Below are 26,579 nucleotides of genomic sequence, written 5' to 3'. Positions count from 1 at the left end.
GCTGTTCATACTGCCTGGCCTGCTCCCTGACAGACAGCTTGCTCTCCTCTGTGCTGCGGCTGCTCTGGATGTCATAACCCTCCAGGCTTCCTTGACCCTTCATCCCAGCTTGGAGCAGCTGCAGCTCCCACTGGGCCGGGTCCATCAGAGCCTGTCTCTTCAGCGACTCGTACCCCTCTGACCCTCCACGGAGACGAGTCCGCATGGTCCAGGCGTTCCCGGACCCTCCAGAGAGGGAGGGGGAGAAAGAGCCCCCTTTTGCCGTCCCATAGGGGCTGCTGAAGTTCCCGTCTTCTTCTTCGTCGTAGAGGGGGTTAGTGGTGGTCAGGGGGTGGTGGTCTGACAGAAAGGTGACGTTGCTCTCTGACTTGGGCAGGATGCTGTGCAGCGACCCGTTGCCACAGGAGGAGTTGGCGCGACAGGCGAAGCTGCTAAGGCGTCTCTGGCGGTCGGCTTCATCGATCTCAAACCTTTTAGCCCTGTCCGATTAGGAATGTAGATGGAGGGTGAAGAAAAGAAAGATTTGAAACACAGGTGAAGGAAGGATGAAGGATGAGGAAGCAGAGGAGAAGGGATGAGGGAGATGCTATAGATCCTTCAGTCATTTTGACTCTTAGTATTAATATTATAGTAAGAAACAATATAAAAAATGTGATTCGAAGTCAAAGGTAATGCAGCAGGGTAGATCATGCTTTTCTTTTCTTATTGTGGCTACAGTATCAGAGTCAATTGAAAAATGTCTCTAAATACAAACGTTTTAATAAAGTTTTAGAATAACAGTTTAACTGCTGACAATATTTGGACAGGCGATAAAGTATTCAGTTAAAAACATCCCAAGTACATTTAATACAAGATCAAAAATCTAATCATATTTGATTTGAAGAAATCAAAGCAGTCACAGAGGTACTTCCATTTTAGCATCACAGTCCACAAATATATGGAACATGTGATATGTGAAGTACCCAACACCTACCCATGTGCATCAGTCCAATCATAGCAATAATACTAAGAGGTTATGATCTTAAGTTAATGGACGTGAAACATGAACAATCACTTTTTTCTCATGGGATCAGGATAGGGATGGGTAGGGCATAAGCTATAAGCGTCTAAAGATTCACCATACCTCTAAAGTTTACAAAGGGAGGATCACTTTTCCTAAACAGGTAGAAGCAAAAATTGTGTTACGCTGCAGTTAAGCCTTACCTTCATAAAGAGTATTACCTAGCATCCCTGAAATTATACCATTATATTAAAATGCAAATGCACTAACCATGTACAGTACTGTAACGTCTAAGTTATTTCTGTAATAAAATATTAAGTGCAACGCAATGAAAAATATTCAAAAACAGGTGGAGGAGACTAGACGCAATCTATATCACTCTTGTTTTGCTATTTGAGCCTAGGCATAAGCATTGGGGCTACTTACTGCAGTCTGAATCCATTGAAGAGCAAATAGAGTGGAGATGAAATGAAAGACAAACAAAGACAGATAGATGTTTAACAAAGTGTAACCTTATGGGAAATGGTCAAGAAGCTGAGGTAGCCATGGTCAAACTGGTTGGTTGATGAAGGTGGTGAATGAATAGGCATATAACAAGTTCTGCATACATTCAAGGTTTCTTCTAAAACTATTAACATTTCTTTGCGCATTTAGGATAGTATTTAGTGTGAAAGGTGGAATCTGATTGTGTTAATGGCAAAACTGATTCGCAAAACTGCTGAGGTATTCAACAGCGACTATAAGAAGGGAAAATCAAAAAGTAACTTACCACAAAATCAATTACCAACAAAAGGATGGGACAAACTGAGACACAGCATTATTCTATTTCTAGCAAACCTTGGCCTCCCTTTTATGAGTCAAATCAAACAGCTTCACCTTGAGAGAACAGAAGGCCATGTTGAAATGGATCTGGCATTTAATTGCAAAGTCACACATTGACAATCTGAGATGGGATACCGAACAAACTTAGGTCTGTGCAGGTGTTTGTAGGAGGACAAAAGCACACGGAATTATGACTGAATTGGAACAATGATGTAGTCATCCAAATGTATAAAGCTCAACATGAAAGACCAATGTCTATTGTTGGTGGACTAAGGCCTTTTTTTGTCAAGAAATGTGTATGCTGCCTCCAGAGTGGTGCAGCGGTCTAAGCAGCGTCACTGCATATCCGGGTTTGATCCCAGGCTGTACAGATCCGGGTTTGATCCCAGGCTGTGTCGCTGCCGGCTGCGACCGGGAGACCCATGAATTGGCCCAGCGTCGTCTTAATGTTTACACATTTCTTAATTCCATTATTTTTCTTTTAGATTTTGTATTGTTGTGAATTGTTAGATATTACTGCACTGTTAAGAGCTAGGAACATAAGCATTTCGCTACACCTGCAATAACATCAGCTAAATATGTGTGTGACCAAAACAATTTGATTTGATTTGATTTTAGGGGAGGATTTGGCAGGCTGGGAAGTCCTTGTCCCATCGTGCTCTAGAGACTCCTTGTGGTGGCCGGGCGCATGCACGCGGTCGCCAGCCTTCGGTCGCCAGCTGTACAGTGTTTCCTCCGATACATTGGTGTGGCTGGCTTCCGGGTTACGCGAGCAGTGTCAAGAAGCAGTGTGGTTTGGCGGGGACGTGTTTTGGAGGATGCATGGATCTCGGCCTTCACCTCTCCTGAATCCGTACAGGAGTTGCAGCAATGGAACAAGACTGTAACTACCAATTGGATATCACAAAATTGGGGAGAAAAAAGGGTAAAAAGTACCAAAAAAGGGAAAAAAAAGAAATGTGTTTCCTGTTTGAATAATAGGCAATGTCCTAACACCCACAAACTTTATCATCTGCACAAATAGGCATTACTCATCAAACAGGGAGTAAGGAGGTTAGGAGGATGAGGTCAAAGGTGGGCTGGGTTTCTATATAAGCACTTTGTGAAAGGGCTTTATAATTACATTTGATTTGACTTACGTGCTGCTGTCCCCTAGTTCCCCGTATATATTGGCTGTTGGGGCACGTGGAGCAGCAGCCTTGCTCGCTGGCAGAGCCTGCTGAATCCTCGCAGTCTTGGCACATTCCGCCTGTCTCCTGAATTTCAAAAATAAAGTTTCATCAGTTTGAGTCAATCCATTGCACTTTGTTTCCATAACATTTCATCACTTGTTCCCCATGAAGGCTACATGTCTTTGGTGAATGAAGTGATTGAACATCAGCACAGTATGTATCTCATCCCAACTGACTGAGATAAAAATAACAGAGGCAATCTCTTATATAAAACTAGATTAAAAAAAAGGCAAGCCATTGTCTATATGAAGGAGATGACTTGTCTCCAATGTTTGTACTTTTATCCTCATTTTAATAGTCATTCTGACTCCCTGGTTCATCTTTAAAATACTATTCAGTAATGAGGACATGTGACAGAACCATGTTGTATTCATGCTCAAGTGCATACAAGAGAGATCACTCATATCACATGGGCAATTACTTACTCTTTGAATCTGGTGGATGGTTTTCCAGGCAGTACGGGAGACAGCGGAGCAGAGGGGAAAAGAAAACACAAGAGAACTTTGGTTAGACAATTAGCTCATTCCTATTTTGTTAATACTACACAATGAGAAACATTAATTAAATTGGGAATTATGAGACGCCTCTGTGTTCCTCCAACTCCATTCAATTCTAATGAATGGTGGTTGTTAAGGTTCCTTTTGAAAAACACACCACTCTAGGTGACACAATGTCCATTATTCATGGCATTCCTTTTGACTTATTCAGATAACAGCCAGGCTTTGGATAACATGCCCTATCACAGATCTCAGCCTATTTCACCACTGAATATAATAAGAGGATATAGTAACACATTTTGCTTAATTTCTTATCACACAGTGTTATGAAACACATCAGTCTCTCCAGCTATGTTTGCAGCATGCAGTTCATACAAGTATATCAAACTCAAGAAGCCTTTTTCTTTTATTTATTTTGTTCTCAGCATTACTTATTCACAACAAAACACAATTACCCCAGAAGAGAGAAATGAGAGAATGCGTTGCATCAGAATATTCTCCCGGAGATCAATAAGTCATGAAGTTGAACGAATGAATGAACTTCTCTAAATTGGCGCATCGTAACACTACAAACTCTACAATGTGTCTGTGTGTGTGTTTCTTCAGCTCAGGATAACCACTCTGACCCGTCTGTTGGGTGTAAACATTCCCCAGATATCAGTGTTGATGTAGTGTTTATGTGGTGGATTCACACGGCACAAAGAACGACATTGAGGGGCACCTGCCTGACGCATTCACAGTTGTCATGGCTTTACGACCTTGCCCAATCGACATCAAATAAAACAACCATGACAATCAGGAACAAATGGTATACTAAATGGTATACTAAATGGTTTACTAAATGGTATACTAAATCTGTGCCATATGCTTTATCATTATGCAATTTGTTGTGTGTGTGTGTGTGTGTGTGTGTGTGTGTGTGTGTGTGTGTGTGTGTGTGTGTGTGTGTGTGTGTGTGTGTGTGTGTGTGTGTGTGTGTGTGTGTGTGTGTGTGTGTGTGTGTGTGTGTGTGAGTGAGTGAGTGAGTGTGAGTAATGGGGTAGTGGAGCCGTGAAGACACACTGTGACGGTCACAATTGGCTTTGGATATTTGAGGCAAATGACTGTTAATTAATCGGCTTTCACAGTGTGTGAATAGGGACATTAGACCGGCGGTGCACGCTGTCAGCATCCCTAATTCGTTCGAGAGAGAGAGAGACTGGGAGAGTGGTGCTTGACTAAGTACCTGGCACCATGCACATTTCCACAGCCTAAACAAACTACAGTGCTAGCTTTGAAAGGTCACCATGGCCATACACACACATGTTGCCTGTAGCTACGACAAGTGGTTGTGCACTCACTGTTTGTAGGTGACCATGATGATGAGGATGGCGGGGATGCAGCAGAGGATGATGATGATGGCGAGGGCGAGCAACGCCCCCTCTGTGTAGCCCACAGCCTGGGCAGCCTTCTTCACGCTGGCCACGATGTCGGGCGTACGGATCTCCAGGATGCGTCCTCCTTGACCCAGGAACGGCTGGAACTCCTTGTTGATATCCAGCAGCTTCCCGTCCAGAAACCTGCCAGACAGACCACAGTCAGTCACACAAGTACGTGGACACCCCTTCAAATTAGTGGATTCAGCTAGTTCAGCCACACCCATGGCTGACAGGTGTATAAAATCGAGCACACAGCCATGCAATCTCCATAGACAAACATTGACAGTAGAATGGCCCATATTGAAGAGCTCAGTGACTTTCAATGTGGCACCGTCATAGGATGCCACCTTTCCAACAAGTCAGTTTGTGACATTTCTGCCCTGCTAGAGATGCCCCGATCAACTGTAAGTGCTGTTATTGTGAAGTGGAAACGTCTAGGAGCAACAACAGCTCAGACGCAAAGTGGTGGGACACACAAGCTCACAGAATGGGTAAAAATTGTCTGTCCTCGGTTGCAACACTCACTACCGAGGTCCAAACTGCCGCTGGAAGCAAGGTCAGCACAAGAACTGTTCATCACCAAACTCCATATTAATGCCCATGATTTTGGAATGAGATGTTTGACGAGCAGGTGTTCACATACTTTTGTTCATGTTGTGTACTTTAAGTTTGGATGTAACACCATTTTAACTGCGATTTAAATTGAATCGCTTTGATTTGTGCAGTCCCAACGCAATCCTCTGCCACACGCTGCATTATCATACATTATATGGACTCTTTATACAAATGAATAGTACTCAAGTGATTGGTCTTTCATGTGAGTTATCTATAGGCTTCTTTCAACCCTCAAGAGTCCTTATTTCCTTCATTTAGGCGAGAGAGGCACACTCAAGGTGACATCATAATGCTATAACCTCTCTCTCCATCTCTTTCCCTTTCTCTATGTGAGCTGACAGCAGAAGCACATAAATATAACATGCAATTAACTCTCTACGCTGCCAGGCGTGAGCTGCATGAACAAAGAGCTTATTTTTTCCCTCCCTGCTCCTTAAACCTCGGCTAGACTCTTCCTCAACAGCCTCCCATTGTATCTAAGAGGGGGATTCTTACTGAAGCAACGGTAGATATATCAGCACCTCTTTTTAAAATGAACAACGGCTCTCCAAAGCTGGTACTTGTGATAAGAGTGACGCTCACTAGCTCAGGCTAGGATACCCCCTTTCTTTATGAGACACGTGTGTCATTACAGTAAAACAGGGCCACCACTAGCAGCCAAGGACAGACAGAGAAGTAATGTGCTCAGATTAACTCAACACAAAGCCACTTTACTCAAAGTCACTTTTTAAAGAGCAGGATTAAACAATAGACTGGTATCTGGTTTAAAGAGGAGGGGGACGTAGCCTAACTCGTGCTGTTAAAGCCAGAGTGAAAATGAGTATGGGGCAAAAGAGAGGGAGGGAGATAGAGGGATAAGGAGGGAACTTCTGTGAAAAGTGGAAGGGTGCGCAGTAGGGGGGAAAGGTTCCTCTAGCATGGTGCCTGTCATGCTCTGAGGGGGGCCTTGGCTCCCACAGTGTTGACTCTAACCCTGTCTGAGGGCCAGAGAACATAAGACTAATGGCAGCAACATGGTCCTGGGGTGTTTTAACACACCCTGTCTGCTTAGTGGAAGGGGACTGCTCTTTCCCCTGACAGGGTGAAAAAGTGTTGCAAAAGCACTTTTCAGCTGCACCATTAAAGCATTTTTGGATACTGCCTCTTAGTGGTAAAAGTTGAAAACATTGTTTCTCCTGCTATGTAAGAGGGAGACCTTGGGCTCTGAGGAGTAGATCTCTCCGAATACAGGGGGACTAAAATGCTAAGCTGTCAGAATGTTGGAACAACCTCAGGGTGGCTTAGTGGCCACTACTGACGGAATAGCACCTTTTCCTCTCTCTCTCTCTCTCTCTCTCTCTCTCTCTCTCTCTCTCTCTCTCTCTCTCTCTCTCTCTCTCTCTCATTAGAAAAAGGAAGCGAAAGATAGAGGAGAGAGAGAGAGAGAGAGATAAAGAGATAGCTATTCATTTCATTGTTTTGGTTCACTCACTTAAAGAGCTCCTGGCGTGAGATGGCCCTGTTGGTCAGTGGGTCGATGGCATATACCATCAGGTCTGACTTGGTGTAATCCTCCTGGTCAAAGCCATCTCCGAACCGCCGCGGCCCAATGGATTCCACCACCACCTTAGCCCCTGGGATCTGGTCCTGGATGTATCGCTCCAGAATACTTACGTTTGGGAAACAAAACCATTGTGGTCTGTTCACATTTAAAATAAAGTATAGTACCAGGTATAGCTGAAGCATTAGGTTTTTCTACTTTCATATTTCTACAGCCATCTTCTCCATGATGTGAAGGCTCTATGAATCATTCAGTAACTACTCTCATACTGTTATTAACAGGTGAGGAACTAGCGAATGTGCTGATCAAGCTTTAGCAGTGGTTGCCCTGGTTCACTTCACCTGCATGTGTTGTGTCACCATTTACAAATTATGTCATTGACTTTATAATGCTGAAAAGCCATACTTTTACTTGTGTGTGAACATATGTGTTTGAGGTCATACTTTAAGTATTTCACTCCCAGCCATAGTTGTTAAAATGGACACCAGCATGTCTTTTCTCACTGGGTTCTTGGCAAAAAAGGGCTTCCATTATCAATTTCAAGCTGAGTGAAATTAGCACTTTAAATGACAACCACTAAATGGGTACTTTCTCCAACCCGAATGCCAAACCTGATGAACAGAGTATCCAGTTCTGGACCCCAGTAGGACCAAGGAAGACGGGAGGCTTCTCAGATTTGATCAGAATGACTAACTCAACACATGATTTAGTTGTCAAAGCATAGAGCAATCTTAGAGGGGTAGTGCCATTGAAAGCGAGGCTTTAAAACAATGAATGTATATTACCTTCTTATTTTATTATCCTATCTGTCTAAAAACACTGTACTTTTTTCTGTTCTTGTTTCTCATTCATAAACTGATTGAGAACGATTGATTTGACTGTCTATCTGGACAATCAGTTTTACTTGCCCAATCATTGGTTAAGGCAGACAGAACGTAAACAGACAGTGAAGACACTGAGGACCTAAGTTCTGCAACAGGGATAATTCACAAGTTCTATAACTTTTTTTTCCATTGGATGTTTTGTTCCTCAAAACACAGTTGGAGACTACCCAGAAAACTGGGATCATTGCCAGAACATTGGCTAAGATTCCCTATAGGGAACTGGATTTCAACGCAAACAATTTCACTAGCAGAAATGCTCATTTGCATCGTATGACTTTGAACCAAGTCCCCTTATTCAACAGGAGAAATAAAACATTTAAAAATGCATTCCACTTTTGTAAGTAGCATGCTGTGGCAATCAAACAGTGACTCTCCACAGGGCTTCTGCTGCTAAACCATAGAGTTATCACTGAGAATGAAAGGGATGGCCTCAAACTTTTAGTTGTAATGCATTTAAAATGTACTTTGGCTTGGGCTGAAAGTAAAAGACGAGGGTGGTGACAGACCCTACTGTACTATACAAATCTATTCCACTGTAGATGCTTCTCAGAATATATATTTTTAAAGTATGGTGCCCTAGTAGAGGAAATGTTCTCTAATGAAAATAAACGTACTTTTTAATTCACTCTCCTGTTTCTGTTGAGGGGCCTTTAGGACCATTATAGGTTTCCAATTCAACCAAGCATGATCACTGGGACAATAATACTGAAAGGAAGTGATTGACTGGTGCCTTACGCAATAAGCTGCTCTTTATTCTCCTCCACGACAGTGGGCGGGACATTGGACACCACCACCTGCATATCCAGCTGGTTGACCACAGACACCTGAGAGAGAGAGAGAGAGAGAGAGAGAGAGAGAGAGAGAGAGAGAGAGAGAGAGAGAGAGAGAGAGAGAGAGAGAGAGAGAGAGAGAGAGAGAGAGAGAGAGAGAGAGAGAGAGAGAGAGAGAGAGAGAGAGAGAGAGAGAGAGAGAGAGAGAGAGAGAGAGAGAGAGAGAGAGAGAGAGAGAGAGAGAGAGAGAGAGAGAGAGAGAGAGAGAGGCACAACTATGACAACATAACCAACAAAAACGGGTCACAACTCCTGCAGCTCTGTCGCACGCTGGGTATGTACATAGTCAATGGTAGGCTTCGAGGGGACTCCTATGGTAGGTTCACCTATAGCTCATCTCTTGGCAGTAGCACTGTAGACTACTTTATCACTGACCTCAACCCAGAGTCTCTCAGAGCGTTCACAGTCAGCCCACTGACACCCCTATCAGACCACAGCAAAATCACAGTCTACTTGAACAGAGCAATACTCAATCACGAGGCATCAAAGCCAAAGGAACTGAGTAACATTAAGAAATGCTATAGATGGAAGGAATGCAGTTTGGAAATCTACCAAAAAACAATTAGACAACAGCAAATTCAATCCCTTTTAGACAACTTCCTGGGTAAAACGTTCCACTGCAATAGTGAAGGTGTAAACTTGGCAGTAGAAAATCTTAACAGTATATTTGACCTCTCAGCTTCCCTATCAAACCTAAAAATCTCAAATAGAAAACCGAAGAAAATGAACAACAATGACAAATGGTTTGATGACGAATGCAAAAATCTAAGAAATAAATTGAGAAACCTGTCCAACCAAAAACATAGAGACCCGGAAAACCTGAGTCTACGCCTTCACTATGGTGAATCACTAAAACAATACAGAAATACACTACGGAAAAAGAAGGAACAGCACGTCAGAAATCAGCTCAATGTAATTGAAGAATCCATAGACTCTAACCACTTCTGGGAAAATTGGAAAACACTAAACAAACAACAACACGAAGAATTATCTATCCAAAATGGAGATGTATGGGTAAACCACTTCTCCAATCTTTTTGGCTCTATAACAAAGAATAAAGAGCAAAAACATATACATGATCAAATACAAATCCTTGAATCAACTATTAAAGACTACCAGAACCCACTGGATTCTCCAATTACCTTGAACGAGTTACAGGACAAAATAAAAACCCTCCAACCCAAAAAGGCCTGTGGTGTTGATGGTATCCTTAATGAAATGATCAAATATACAGACAACAAATTCCAATTGGCTATACTAAAACTCTTTAACATCGTCCTTAGCTCTGGCATCTTCCCCAATATTTGGAACCAAGGACTGATCACCCCAATCCACAAAAGTGGAGACAAATTTGACCCCAATAACTACCGTGGAATATGCGTCAACAGTAACCTTGGGAAAATACTCTGCATTATCATTAACAGCAGATTCGTACATTTCCTCAATGAAAACAATGTACTGAGCAAATGTCAAATTGGCTTTTTACCAAATTACCGTACAACAGACCATGTATTCACCCTACACACCCTAATTGACAACCAAACAAACCAAAACAAAGGCAAAGTCTTCTCATGCTTTGTTGATTTCAAAAAAGCCTTCGACTCAATTTGGCATGAGGGTCTGCTATACAAATTGATGGAAAGTGGTGTTGGGGGAAAAACATACGACATTATAAAATCCATGTACACAAACAACAAGTGTGCGGTTAAAATTGGCAAAAAACACACACATTTCTTCACACAGGGTCGTGGGGTGAGACAGGGATGCAGCTTAAGCCCCACCCTCTTCAACATATATATCAACGAATTGGCGAGGGCATTAGAACAGTCTGCAGCACCTGGCCTCACCCTACTAGAATCCGAAGTCAAATGTCTACTGTTTGCTGATGATCTGGTGCTTCTGTCACCAACCAAGGAGGGCCTACAGCAGCACCTAGATCTTCTGCACAGATTCTGTCAGACCTGGGCCCTGACAGTAAATCTCAGTAAGACCAAAATAATGGTGTTCCAAAAAAGGTCCAGTCGCCAGGACCACAAATTCCATCTAGACACCGTTGCCCTAGAGCACACAAAAAACTATACATACCTCGGCCTAAACCTCAGCACCACAGGTAACTTCCACAAAACTGTGAACGATCTGAGAGACAAGGCAAGAAGGGCATTCTATGCCATCAAAAGGAACATAAATTTCAACATACCAATTAGGATCTGGCTAAAAATACTTGAATCAGTCATAGAGCCCATTGCCCTTTATGGTTGTGAGGTCTGGGGTCCGCTCACCAACCAAGATTTCACAAAATGGGACAAACACCAAATTGAGACTCTGCATGCAGAATTCTGCAAAAATATCCTCCGTGTACAACGTAGAACACCAAATAATGCATGCAGAGCAGAATTAGGCCGATACCCACTAATTATCAAAATCCAGAAAAGAGCCGTTAAATTCTACAACCACCTAAAAGGAAGCGATTCCCAAACCTTCCATAACAAAGCAATCACCTACAGAGAGATGAACCTGGAGAAGAGTCCCCTAAGCAAGCTGGTCCTGGGGCTCTGTTCACAAACACACCCCACAGAGCCCCAGGACAACAGCACAATTAGACCCAACCAAATCATGAGAAAACAAAAAGATAATTACTTGACACATTGGAAAGAATTAACAAACAAACAGAGCAAACTAGAATGCTATTTGGCCCTAAACAGAGAGTACACAGTGGCAGAATACCTGACCACTGTGACTGACCCAAACTTAAGGAAAGCTTTGACTATGTACAGACTCAGTGAGCATAGCCTTGCTATTGAGAAAGGCCGCCGTAGGCAGACATGGCTCTCAAGAGAAGACAGGCTATGTGCTCACTGCCCACAAAATGAGGTGGAAACTGAGCTGCACTTCCTAACCTCCTGCCCAATGTATGACCATATTAGAGACACATATTTCCCTCAGATCACACAGATCCACAAAGAATTCGAAAACAAATCCAATTTTGATAAACTCCCATATCTACTGGGTGAAATTCCACAGTGTGCCATCACAGCAGCAAGATTTGTGACCTGTTGCCACAAGAAAAGGGCAACCAGTGAAGAACAAACACCATTGTAAATACAACCCATATTTATGTTTATTTATTTTAACTTGTGTGCTTTAACCATTTATACATTGCTACAACACTGTATATATATAATATGACATTTGTAATGTCTTTATTGCTTTGAAACTTCTGTATGTGTAATGTTTACTGTTAATTTTTATTGTTTATTTCACTTTTGTATATTATCTACCTCACTTGCTTTGGCAATGTTAACACATGTTTCCCATGCCAATAAAGCCCCTTGAATTGAATTGAATTGAATTGAGAGAGAGAGAGAGAGAGAGAGAGAGAGAGAGAGAGAGAGATGTAGTAGTAGATATGGAGGTTTTGTCCATTCATGCTTAACATGAATGCTTGTATTGCCTGCTTGTATTGCCTGCTTGTATTGGTGCCATGTGGCCAATCTAATGGTGCTTAATATTCGCCAGCACAGTAAGTGCACTGGCTCTGGGCTCTGCAGCCAAATCTCCCACACGGTCTCTGTGAAATTACAGTTCCTGTTGAAAATGAACCAGCAACATGGTTAAGCACTCGCCGCTGTCACCCGTTCAGGCACCGTTCCAACACTTCTTCAGTCTCATTAGAGACTTGTTAGGCTGACATATTAGGAGAACCCCTGACTCCAATAACTGGAAGGAAACTGAAATGTATTGTATAAGTATAACGACACACACACACACATGCACACACACCAATTAGAATGAACAGAAAACACACTCCATGATAGTTTAATTGGATCATCAGCTCGAAGCAGAGGGGTTCTCTGGCATACACATAACACATCTCGTGTGCTGTAACTGCTCTGAATAATTGAATATATTGGAAGCTAAACACAGTCTAGAGAGAAGAGAAAACGTGCATCATCATCATGTAGTCTCCTAATGAATAACTCAGCTCAGAGGAAGACTGCAGTCTGACACTAATAAACCCATCAGATGTTGTGGGTGGTTGGGGTATTGGCATCGGTTGTTAAAATCACAGTTGACTGAGGACAAACTTCTAACTGCCAAGCGTCGTAGTCTCATAATCACTTGCCTAACAAGAAAGAGTGTTTCAAACAATGGAGGGATATGTGTTGTTTGAGGACACTAGATACTCACCACCACATCAGCGCTGCTGCTCAGGCCCTGTCCGTAGTTGTCGGTGGCGATGACTGCAAACTTGAAGTAGGACCTGCGCATGTTGCGGTACATGATAGCCGTCTTGATGATGCCCGTGTACTGCTCGATCACAAAGCTGTCCTGACCATCTGCCGTGGGCGGGATGATCAGCCGGTACGCATTGGCACTGTAGTTCCCTGTATCTGCATCAGTGGCCTGGGGAAAAGTAACCACACACACACACACACACACACACACACACACACACACACACACACACACACACACACACACACACACACACACACACACACACACACACACACACACACACACACACACACACACACACACACACACACACACACACACACACACACACACACACACACACACACACACACACACACACACACACACACACACACACACACAAGACTGAGATCTTCTGACATCTACTACATTAACAATGGCAGTTACGATGAGTGTGCCTCAGTTGTGGTGGCATATTTTGGGACAGCGCTGCTTGACTTGTCGACACACATATGCACATAGGATACACACAAATGGAGGGCATAGAATGGAGTATTGAGGCACCTTAGTCAAAACTAACATTATGTAAGTAAGTCACTCTGGACAAGAGCTTCTGCTTAATGACCAACATGGCAAATGTATTATTGTCATTGCTCCTTATTAAAGGATGACAGTGCATTTAGATAATTTGGCCAGGAGAGGGAGAACTTGAGTCTCAGAAGCAGGTACAGTATGGCACAGAAATAATTTGTCTCTGGCCTCGCTGCCTGTCTGCTGGCCTGCATGCTCAGTCTTTCATCAATTCTCAAAGTGCCTGTCTGCAGTGACATTGATTAATAGGTGCAAAGACTTTTTTTCTCTCCAGGTATTGATGGGAGGATGGAGGGATTGAAGGAGGGAGGGAGGAAATGGAGAGAGTAGAGCAATAAATGACAGGGCTGCCCTATCTCGGTCATTAGATGGAGCTAGATATTCTCGAATAAGACTGTGTACCACTCCATTCAAGCCGCCCTAAAAACACACTCATATCAAATAAAGTAGTTTCAAGTGATAAGGAGCCACTCGCCTGCCCTCTGGTCATGCTCCCCTCTCTTCTTTGCGAAGAGCACTACTCTAAGCTCTGCTCAACACGACTTGATCCCTGTTTCCTGCTTAACTGTTGACAGGTGTGTCGCGCAGGTTTTTCAGCTCTCTTCATCTACATTTACATTTTAGATCTTATCCAGAGCGCCTTACAGTTAGTGCACGCATCTTAAGATAGCTAGGTGGGACGACCACATATCACAGTCAAGGCAAGGGAGGGTGCTGTGGGATTATTTAAGATACTCTTCGGAGAGGTAGGGTTTCGGATTATTTCAGAAGATGGACAGGGACTGCTGTCCTAGCTTCAGGGGGAAGCTGGTTCCACCATTAGGGTGCCAGGACAGAGAAGAGCTTGGACTGGGCTGAGCGGGAGTTGCCCTGCCATAGGGGTGGGAGGGCCAAGAGACCAAAGGTGGCATACCAGAGTTCTCGGGTTGGGGCGTAGGGTTTGAGCATAGCCTGTAGGAAGGGGCAGTTCCTCTTGCTGCAAGTATCATGGTCTTGTAGTGGATGCGAGTGTGTGGAGGAGCGGGGTGACATGGGAGAACTTGGGAAGGTTGAACACCAGGTGAGCTGCAGCGTTCTGGATAAGTGTGATGGCACAAGCCAACAGCAAGTTGCAGTAGTACAGACAGGAGATAAGTCTTTTGTGTTGTGTGACTTTACCGAAACGAACGTTTTCGGGTCGGGTAAGAATTTCCTTTTTCACTGGGTGAACCCGAGCTGGCTAGCACAAAAGCCTCATGGCTAAGCATACACTCGCACACGCATAACCTGGTTAGCCAGCCATACTTTTATAACAGAGTTATAATGGGCCCCCGTACCCATGGGAAGCAAACATGCTCAGGCAGCTCTCGATCGAGTCCTGCAAGTTTTGTAAGGTTTTTACCAAATACCGGCTCATGTCACCTTAAGCAACCCTACTAGCCGTCACCGTGAAAGCTAACTAGCTAACCACTGTCTTGTTTTTTAGTTCGCCTAGCATTAAATGGCTTTTTGCCTACTAACCAAACCGGTCCAACCATGCAGTGATCCGGTCCATGAGAGGACTCACCACTAGCTTAGGTCTCTTGAGTCTTGCACGATTTACATAAAGCTCTGTCGTTTTTGTACTTATCAACTTTACCAGCCCCACCTACTCGGTCCAAGAAACTCAAAACCCAGGTCAGCTACCGCGTCAAGGCTAACCTTGCCATCACCTGCCCCTACTACGAGCCAAGGCTCCACACCAGGGAGAGGGGCAGTTCACTAGAGCAAGTGCTAACTGAGTGACCAGTGATGCAGCTGGCTGCAAACCCACAGTCCAAGTCTCAGGACAGAGGCAGACAGTTTGGGGAAGCGATACTCTGCAGCAGCCGCATCGAAGTCCAGCCCAGCTGATTCCCCTGTGGGGGAGAAAGGGCGCCCAACCAACGGTATGCCCCAGCAGCAGAGGCAGCCAACCGTCTCCTGGCCTGACACCTCTCCCTGGAACACAGACTCCCCTCCTCCCCCATCACAATGGGGGAGAGGCACATCTGTGCTCCTATAACCTTTCCCTCCGTGCAGTGACTAATTTCTATAAGTTCGTTCACAAGGAAGACGGAGCCCACTCTACCCCCTAGTGCCCTCCGTGCCACAGCTCTCACCTCAGCTCTTTCTCTAGTAGCCGAGGCAGGAACACAAACTGTCAGTCCCCACCTAGCACTGTCCACATATCCTAGTGTTTTAACACGTAGTGGTAAAGAGGAAGGTGGTCACGACAGAGACGTCACTCACAGGTTGGGCATGAGGGAAAAGCGGAGTTGTGGACCCCATTTATTGCTCACATAAATGACCTCGAACTGCTGACAGTGTTCCTTTCTCTGAAACCATTCCTACCCTCCCTTTGAAATTGTCACATCTTGACCAGAACGGACAATAAGACTGTGGTGGCATACATCAAAACCCAGGGTGGCACTTGCTCCCTGCGCTTACACAGACTATCCATAGAATTATTCTGTGGAGAAGAGCACACCTACTCTCACTACGAGCGACTCATGTCGCGGGAGCTCTGAACGTAGGAGCTGACTTGTCCAGAAGGAATCCTCATCACAGGGAATGCAGACCATCTCCAAGTTGTGAAACAGATCAGGGAGAGATATGGTCAAACATCCGTAGATTTCTTCGCACAAAACGTGCACTGCCCGCTGTTCTTTGCGCTAGCAGGAGACACACCATTGGGGGTGGACGTGTTGGCACACCCTTGGCCGGGGGTGTTCCGTTCCTTTTTTCCTCCTCTAAGCCTTATACTCCCCAGAGTGAGGGAAGGAGGCTCATACCTCATCTTGGTAGCCCTCCATGGCCAGGCAAGCTCTAGTTAGCATAGATCATTCTCCTGCTGTACTATGAGCCCCGGCAACTCCCGTTACGCAGGGATCATCTCACCCAAGCAAGCAAAGATATTTTCTACCCTCACCCCGATACTATGGCCCTCGGGGCATTGCCCTTCAGAGGTTAAATCTGGATGTGACAGGCCTGCCTCTCAGTCATTGAGACAATCCAGAGTGCCAGGGCCCCTTCTACACTCTCAATGTATGGATACTCAATGTATGGCTTTCTCCACTGTTAAGGTCTAGCCGCTATCTCGGTCTGTCATATAGGCTTTCGCAATAACACAGTGGGAAAACACCCCTTGTTATGTCGTATCATGAAGGGGTGCTTCGCTCACGTCCATTTTCCAAGCCTTTAGCCCCATCTTGGGATCTGTCTATTGTGTTTGAGGCTATTTCACAGCAGCCTTTTGAGCCGCTGAAAAGCATGGAGATGACGTATCTCTCCTTCAAGACTGCTTTACTGGTCGGTCTTAAGTCCGCAAAGCGAGTTATTGAGCTGCACACTGTGAGTTCACCCTTCATGTCTACAGTTTTTCCCCCAAGGATTCTTTGTTGTCTAACCCCGCCTTTATACCTAAGGTCAGCAGCAATTACAAATGTCTTGCTTGTGGCATTCCACCCGCCGTCCTTCACTTTTATGGAAGAAGAACGTCTCCACCGTTTGTGTCCAGTACGCGTGTTGCGCATCTACTTGGATAGAGCGAGAGTTTTACGCAAGAGCGACCTCTTGTGCACTGTTCAAGGGCATGTCCTTACAGGAGATTTGTGATGAGGCTTGTTGGGCATCCCCTCATACTTTTATGAGGTTTTACCAGCTAGACGTCACTGCACCTTCTTTGGGACACATTCTGTCCTCAGTGTCGGGACGTTCGAGGGTTGATAATTTGAGACTACCTGGCTTTGGAAACCAGGTCTGCAATACAGAATTGGTCATATCCTAATTGTGAGATATCAAAACGAGTAATTGAATGAGAATTCAAGGCTACTCTCCTAACCCAGGTTCTCTGATATTATGAGTGAGATTTCTCACCATATTCCCATGCTCTCAAGAGCGAAAGGAATAGGCATGCTCGAGAATGACCAGAAGGTGTGCAAATGGCTCCTAATAATGAGGGGTTGCGCTCACCTCCTTCACCCCTTGACCTGTCTGTCTCTGACATATGTGTGTGATTGGTTCTTTGAGGTTCTAGAGATTCGGTGAATCCCACTTGTGAGATATCTCACACATAATATGTAACTCGTTTCAGGAAACTAGGCATATGTGACACGTCACTACTTCACAGGAGAGGCATTTGAACATAAACATTTATTTTTTATCAAAATTATTTTTGGGGGGCAGAAATTACTTCTGGAACATGTGATCTTTCATGTGCCTAAACAACAAATGTGTAGGCCATCTGTAAATACAAATACAATTTCTAAATTATGAGCCTAGTTTGTTCAGCCACGGAAAAAGTCAGGAACCTTCCTGCTAGCCATGATTGGCTGAGATAATGTATGGACCAGACATGCTGAGAGATGAGTTCAAATTGGTCTACCATGTAGCATACTTCTGTCTATAACATGAGCTGCTCAGTATGTGTAGGTAATCCTTTCTAACGCGGCTTTTTTGAAAGATATCAAGAATAGCTGCAAAAGTGTTGCTAACGCTCTCCACTTTCCGGAGGACCGAGTTTTGAAATCAGTGCACAGCCTGGTGGTATGATGGCTAAGGAGATGGAGCTAATTTATAGAATGTTGAGCCCCCTGTCTTAAAACCTGTTTGGGATAGGGGGCAGCATTTTCACTTTTGCATGAAATGCGTGCCCAGAGTAAACTGCCTGCTACTCTGTCCCAGATGCTAATATATGCATATTATTAGTAGTATTGGATAAAAAAACACTGAAGTTTCTAAAACTGTTTGAATGATGTCTGTGAGTATAACAGAACTCATATGGCAGGCAAAAACCTAAGAAAAATCCAACCAGGAAGTGGGAATTCTGAGGTTTGTAGTTTTTCAAAGCTTGGCCTACCGAATACAGTGTCTATGGGGTTAAGTTGCACTTCCTAAGGCTTCCACTAGATGTCAACAGTCTTTAGAAACTTGTTTCAGGCTTCTGCTATAAAGGAGGGGCTCATGAGACCTGTTTGAGTCAGTGGTCTGGCAGAGTGTCTCAGGCTTGTGACGCGCGCTCCCGACAGAGTTACCTCTCGTTCCAGTGCTTTTCTAAAGACAATGGAATTCTCCGGTTGGAACATTATTGATGATTTTTGTTTAAGATATCCTAAAGATTGATTCCATACATCGTTTGATATGTTTCTACGACCTGTAACGGAACTTTTCGAGTTTTTGTCTGGACCTAGTGCTCATGAAGATGGATTACTGGGCTGAACACGCTAACAACTAGTGGCTATTTGGACATAAATTATGGACTTTATGGAACAAATCAGTCATTTATTGTCGAAATGGGATTCCTGGGAGTGCATTCTAATGAAGATCATCAAAGGTAAGTGAATATTTATCATGTTATTTCTAACTTCTGTTGACTCCAACATGGCGGAAATTTCTTTGGCTGGATTGGGCTCTGAGCACCGTACTCAGATTATGCTTTTTCCGTAATTTTTTTTTGAAATCTGACACAGCGGTTGCATTAAGGAGAAGTCTATCTTTAATTCTGTGAAAAACACTTGTATCTTTTATCGATGTTTATTATGAGTATTTCTGGGATTTCTGTGGCTATCTGCAAGATCACCGGATGTTTTGGAATCAAAACATTACTGCACGTAAAGCGCCAATGTAAACTGAGATTTTTGGATATAAATATGCACATTATTGAACAAAACATACATGTATTGTGTAACATGATGTCCTATGAGTGTCATCTGATGAAGATCATCAAAGGTTAGTGATTAATTGTATCTATATTTCTGCTTTTTGTGACTCCTATCTTTGGCTGGAAAATGGCTGTGTGTTTTTTTGACTTGGCTCTGAACTAACATAATCATATGTTGTGCTTTCGCTGTAAAACCTTTTTGAAATCGGACACAATGGTTAATTTAACAAGATGTTTATCTTTCATTTGCTGTATTGGACTACCTTTCACTGCTACCCATCCCGGATCCGGATCCCCCCATCAGCAAAGCTGACTAGCATAGCCTAGCCTAAAGCTTCACAGGTAGATAGTCAGCATAATAAAATGTTCATGAAATCACAAGTCCAAGACACCAGATGAAAGATACAGATCTTGTGAATAAAGCCACCATTTCAGATTTTTAAAATGTTTTACAGGGAAGACAAAATATGTAAATCTATTAGCTAAACACGTTAGCAAAATACACCACTATTCTAACTCCATCAGTTTCTTACTCCTTCATAGGTAGCTATCACCAATTCGGCTCAACTAAAGATATTGATAGCCACTAACCAAGAAAAAACCTCTTCAGATGACAGTCTGATAACATATTCATGGTATAGGATAGTGTTTTGTTAGAAAAAAGTGCATATTTCAGGTAGAAATCACAGTTTACAATTGCAGCCGACCATCACCAACTCTCACCGAAGCGACTAGAATTACTATAGAGAGCAACGTGTATGACCAATTTACTCATCATAAAACATTTCATAAGAATAGACAAAGCATAGCAATGGAAAGACCCAGATCTTGTGATTCCAGACAATCATTTCAGATTTTCTAAGCGTTTTACAGCGAAAACACAATATATATCGATAAGTTAGCATAACCACCATAGTAAAAGACACAACGTTTACCAGTCCAGCATCGATTCCATGCCATAAGTAGCGCTATAACGTAATTCGACCGCCATAAATATATTAATTTTTTCACTAACCTTCTCAGAACTCTTCCGATGACACTCCTGTAACATCATTTTACAACATACATATACAGTTTGTTCGAAAAGGTGCATATTTAGCCATACAAAACCGTGGTTACACAATAAAAATACTAGGAAATCAAGCTCTCACCGATAGTGTCTAGACGTCATCTATCAGAGTGCATGCTAGTATTAATTGAATTAGCTAATCATAATACATTGACTTAAAAATATACAGGGTTGACAGGAATCGAAAGACAAATTAGTTCTTAATGCAACCGCTGACTTACATTTTTAAAATTATCCTTACTTTTCAATACATGTTTTACAGGGAAGACAAAATATGTATTTCTATTAGCTAACCACCATAGCAAAAGACACAACTTTTTTTTGTCCACCATTTTTCCCTGCATAGGTAGCCATCACTAATTCGACCAAATAAAGATATAAATAGCCACTAACCAAGAAAAAACTTCATCAGATGACAGTCTGATAACATATTTATTGTATAGCATATGTTTTGTTAGAAAAATTTGCATATTTCAGGTATAAATCATAGTTTACCATTGCAGCCACCATCACCAACTCTCACCGAAGCGACTAGAATAACTACAGAGAGCAACGTGTATTACCTAATTACTCACCATAAAACATTTCTTAAAAATACACAGCGTACAGCAATTGAAAGACACAGATCTTGTGAATCCAGCCATCATTTCCGATTTTTTTTATGTTTTACAGGGAAGACAAAATATGTATTTCTATTAGCTAACCACCATAGCAAAAGACACAACTTTTTTTTGTCCACCATTTTTCCCTGCATAGGTAGCCATCACTAATTCGACCAAATAAAGATATAAATAGCCACTAACCAAGAAATAACTTCATCAGATGACAGTCTGATAACATATTTATTGTATAGCATAAGTTTTGTTAGAAAAATGTGCATATTTCAGGTATAAATCATAGTTTACCATTGCAGCCACCATCACCAACTCTCACCGAAGCGACTAGAATAACTACAGAGAGCAACGTGTATTACCTAATTACTCATCATAAAACATTTCTTAAAAATACACAGCGTACAGCAATTGAAAGACACAGATCTTGTGAATCCAGCCATCATTTCCGATTTTTTTAATGTTTTACAGGGAAGACAAAATATGTATTTCTATTAGCTAACCACCATAGCAAAAGACACAACTTTTTTTTGTCCACCATTTTTCCCTGCATAGGTAGCCATCACTAATTCGACCAAATAAAGATATAAATAGCCACTAACCAAGAAATAACTTCATCAGATGACAGTCTGATAACATATTTATTGTATAGCATAAGTTTTGTTAGAAAAATGTGCATATTTCAGGTATAAATCATAGTTTACCATTGCAGCCACCATCACCAACTCTCACCGAAGCGACTAGAATAACTACAGAGAGCAACGTGTATTACCTAATTACTCATCATAAAACATTTCTTAAAAATACACAGCGTACAGCAATTGAAAGACACAGATCTTGTGAATCCAGCCATCATTTCCGATTTTTTAAATGTTTTACAGGGAAGACAAAATATGTATTTCTATTAGCTAACCACCATAGCAAAAGACACAACTTTTTTTTCTCCACCATTTTTCCCTGCATAGGTAGCCATCACTAATTCGACCAAATAAAGATATAAATAGCCACTAACCAAGAAAAAACTTCATCAGATGACAGTCTGATAACATATTTATTGTATAGCATATGTTTTGTTAGAAAAATTTGCATATTTCAGGTATAAATCATAGTTTACCATTGCAGCCACCATCACCAACTCTCACCGAAGCGACTAGAATAACTACAGAGAGCAAGGTGTATTACCTAATTACTCATCATAAAACATTTCTTAAAAATACACAGCGTACAGCAATTGAAAGACACAGATCTTGTGAATCCAGCCATCATTTCCGATTTTTTTAATGTTTTACAGGGAAGACAAAATATGTATTTCTATTAGCTAACCACCATAGCAAAAGACACAACTTTTTTTTGTCCACCATTTTTCCCTGCATAGGTAGCCATCACTAATTCGACCAAATAAAGATATAAATAGCCACTAACCAAGAAAAAACTTCATCAGATGACAGTCTGATAACATATTTATTGTATAGCATATGTTTTGTTAGAAAAATTTGCATATTTCAGGTATAAATCATAGTTTACCATTGCAGCCACCATCACCAACTCTCACCGAAGCGACTAGAATAACTACAGAGAGCAACGTGTATTACCTAATTACTCACCATAAAACATTTCTTAAAAATACACAGCGTACAGCAATTGAAAGACACAGATCTTGTGAATCCAGCCATCATTTCCGATTTTTTTAATGTTTTACAGGGAAGACAAAATATGTATTTCTATTAGCTAACCACCATAGCAAAAGACACAACTTTTTTTTGTCCACCATTTTTCCCTGCATAGGTAGCCATCACTAATTCGACCAAATAAAGATATAAATAGCCACTAACCAAGAAAAAACTTCATCAGATGACAGTCTGATAACATATTTATTGTATAGCATATGTTTTGTTAGAAAAATGTGCATATTTCAGGTATAAATCATAGTTTACCATTGCAGCCACCATCACCAACTCTCACCGAAGCGACTAGAATAACTACAGAGAGCAACGTGTATTACCTAATTACTCATCATAAAACATTTCTTAAAAATACACAGCGTACAGCAATTGAAAGAAGCAGATCTTGTGAATCCAGCCATCATTTCCGATTTTTTAAATGTTTTACAGGGAAGACAAAATATGTATTTCTATTAGCTAACCACCATAGCAAAAGACACAACTTTTTTTTGTCCACCATTTTTCCCTGCATAGGTAGCCATCACTAATTCGACCAAATAAAGATATAAATAGCCACTAACCAAGAAAAAACTTCATCAGATGACAGTCTGATAACATATTTATTGTATAGCATATGTTTTGTTAGAAAAATTTGCATATTTCAGGTATAAATCATAGTTTACCATTGCAGCCACCATCACCAACTCTCACCGAAGCGACTAGAATAACTACAGAGAGCAACGTGTATTACCTAATTACTCACCATAAAACATTTCTTAAAAATACACAGCGTACAGCAATTGAAAGACACAGATCTTGTGAATCCAGCCATCATTTCCGATTTTTTTAATGTTTTACAGGGAAGACAAAATATGTATTTCTATTAGCTAACCACCATAGCAAAAGACACAACTTTTTTTTGTCCACCATTTTTCCCTGCATAGGTAGCCATCACTAATTCGACCAAATAAAGATATAAATAGCCACTAACCAAGAAAAAACTTCATCAGATGACAGTCTGATAACATATTTATTGTATAGCATATGTTTTGTTAGAAAAATGTGCATATTTCAGGTATAAATCATAGTTTACCATTGCAGCCACCATCACCAACTCTCACCGAAGCGACTAGAATAACTACAGAGAGCAAGGTGTATTACCTAATTACTCATCATAAAACATTTCTTAAAAATACACAGCGTACAGCAATTGAAAGACACAGATCTTGTGAATCCAGCCATCATTTCCGATTTTTTAAATGTTTTACAGGGAAGACAAAATATGTATTTCTATTAGCTAACCACCATAGCAAAAGACACAACTTTTTTTTGTCCACCATTTTTCCCTGCATAGGTAGCCATCACTAATTCGACCAAATAAAGATATAAATAGCCACTAACCAAGAAAAAACTTCATCAGATGACAGTCTGATAACATATTTATTGTATAGCATATGTTTTGTTAGAAAAATGTGCATATTTCAGGTATAAATCATAGTTTACCATTGCAGCCACCATCACCAACTCTCACCGAAGCGACTAGAATAACTACAGAGAGCAACGTGTATTACCTAATTACTCACCATAAAACATTTCTTAAAAATACACAGCGTACAGCAATTGAAAGACACAGATCTTGTGAATCCAGCCATCATTTCCGATTTTTTAAATGTTTTACAGGGAAGACAAAATATGTATTTCTATTAGCTAACCACCATAGCAAAAGACACAACTTTTTTTTGTCCACCATTTCTCCCTGCATAGGTAGCCATCACTAATTCTACCAAATAAAGATATAAATAGCCACTAACCAAGAAAAAACTTCATCAGATGACAGTCTGATAACATATTTATTGTATAGCATATGTTTTGTTAGAAAAATGTGCATATTTCAGGTATAAATCATAGTTTACCATTGCAGCCACCATCACCAACTCTCACCGAAGCGACTAGAATAACTACAGAGAGCAAGGTGTATTACCTAATTACTCATCATAAAACATTTCTTAAAAATACACAGCGTACAGCAATTGAAAGACACAGATCTTGTGAATCCAGACAATATTTCAGATTTTCTAAGTGTTTTACAGCGAAAACACAATATAACGTTATATTAGCTTACCACAATAGCAAACATCACAACAGCATTGATTCAAGCAAAAACATAGCGATTAGTATAAGTCACCAAAATATATTAATTTTTTCACTAACCTTCTCAGAATTCTTCACATGACAGTCCTATAACATCATATTACACAATGCATATAGAGTTTGTTCGAAAATGTGCATATTTAGCGGCACAAATCGTGGTTATACAATGAGAATAGTGGCCAAAACTTAGAGCAATCTGTCCGGCGCCATCTTGGAGAAACACCTATTCTAATCGAAAACTATTCATAAACTTGACTAAAAAATACAAGTTGGACAGCTAATGAAAGATAAATTAGTTCTTAATGCAATCGCTGTGTTAGATTTTTAAAATTAACGTTACTAGACATACAGTGTGCGTTACAGCCAGACCAGTGCCGCAATAATGGCGACCAAACACTTTTACATTTTTCCACATAAATACGGAATAACATCATAAATAGCTCTTACTTTTGGACAAGCTTCCATCAGAATCTTGGGCAAGTTGTCCTTTGTCCAAAAGAATCGTTGCACGGTTGTAAAACGTCCTCTTCACCTTTGGAATTAGCAGCTAACAATAGCTATGTCGCACAGACATGCCCAAATCGTTAAAGCGCAATACTAAGGAAATACCGAAAATAGTTACATATTCCCCCTCCCCCCAAAATTTGAATTTCCCGCACTGCCTTTTCAGCGGAATGTTGTCGAGGGGTTCCGCTAGCGGAACGTCTGCGCTAGAAAGGTTAAAACCATACAAAGATCTCCGACACATCAGATACCATCTGAAGGCCCATCAGAGAGAACGGCATGCAGTGCAAGACAAAGCTGGCTGAGACCAAAGCTTGGTGCCACAGCCAAACTGTGTTTAGCTTTCATGCTACTGAGGATGATTCAGTATTCTATCTAGACCTGACAGAGTTAACACAGCATTCTAAGGAACAGGAACAATGGAAAGATGGAATCGTATAATTAATTCGACAGATGGAGTCTGAGATGGTCTACTAGTCGATGCAGTATTATTGGATACATTTTTACCCCATTTGCAGGTTAATTGTCGATTATTATAAAAGCTTCATGGATTCCTTGTACAGCAGGCAAAATATCTATCGAAGCAACATCTATGGCTGCCAACATCAGAATTGTCCACTGAAATCAATTGAAGGTCACAGTGTTATAACCAGGAATGCAACAAGGCTATGCGGAGGTATAGTCCATTTCTCATTTAAACGCACAGTCCTCCTCATGTCATCTATCCTCATCCTCACTTTTCATCTGATTCAACTCAGTGAGTCATTTCTTTCCAGAAATGTCAAAAAGTACATTCTACAATTACAGTTTCCATTCTCAGAATGGCAAGATCCCAGGTCTGTTCTCACCAAAGCTCGTTAACGAACCATCAAGATCATCTATGAAATAACACATATGGAGTCATGTAGTAACCAAAAAGGTGTAAAACAAATCAAAATATATTTTAGATTTTTCAAGTAGCCAACCTTTGCCACATTATTGGCATTCTCTCAACCAGCTTCATAAAGAATGCTTTTCCAACAGTCTTGAAGGAGTTTCCACATATTCCACATACTTCACAAGGAGTTTCCACAACAGTCTTCAAGGAGTTTCCACATTTCCAACAGTCTTCAAGGAGTTTCCACAGAACACTTGTTGGCTGCTTTTCCTTCACTCTGCGGTTCAACTCATCCCAAACCATCTCAATTGAGTTGAGGTCGGGTGATTGTGGAGACCAGGTCATCTGATGCAGTCCTGTTGTAAAAACAACGATAGTCCCACTAAGCGTAAACAAG

General features: G+C 41.6%; 1 protein-coding gene across 1 annotated transcript in view; it reads right to left on the bottom strand.

Annotated features, from left to right (window-relative positions):
- The window catches only part of LOC139562344 (protocadherin-15-like), a 289,491-nt gene that overhangs the window by 12,070 nt on the left and 250,842 nt on the right, over nt 1–26,579 (bottom strand). The window contains exons 28-33 of the mRNA XM_071380009.1: nt 13,027–13,242; nt 8,744–8,832; nt 7,056–7,232; nt 4,892–5,110; nt 3,480–3,488; nt 2,962–3,078 (exon numbers count right to left, since the gene is read on the bottom strand). Of these exons, the coding sequence (XP_071236110.1) occupies nt 2,962–3,078; nt 3,480–3,488; nt 4,892–5,110; nt 7,056–7,232; nt 8,744–8,832; nt 13,027–13,242 (827 nt within the window). The remainder of the gene's footprint in view (nt 1–2,961; nt 3,079–3,479; nt 3,489–4,891; nt 5,111–7,055; nt 7,233–8,743; nt 8,833–13,026; nt 13,243–26,579) is intronic.

The sequence above is a fragment of the Salvelinus alpinus genome, chromosome 32 (assembly GCF_045679555.1).
Source record: "Salvelinus alpinus chromosome 32, SLU_Salpinus.1, whole genome shotgun sequence".
Classification (NCBI taxonomy): domain Eukaryota; kingdom Metazoa; phylum Chordata; class Actinopteri; order Salmoniformes; family Salmonidae; genus Salvelinus; species Salvelinus alpinus.
The sequence above is the reverse complement of the archived record's forward strand: the minus strand, read 5'-3'. Positions and strand labels throughout refer to the sequence as shown.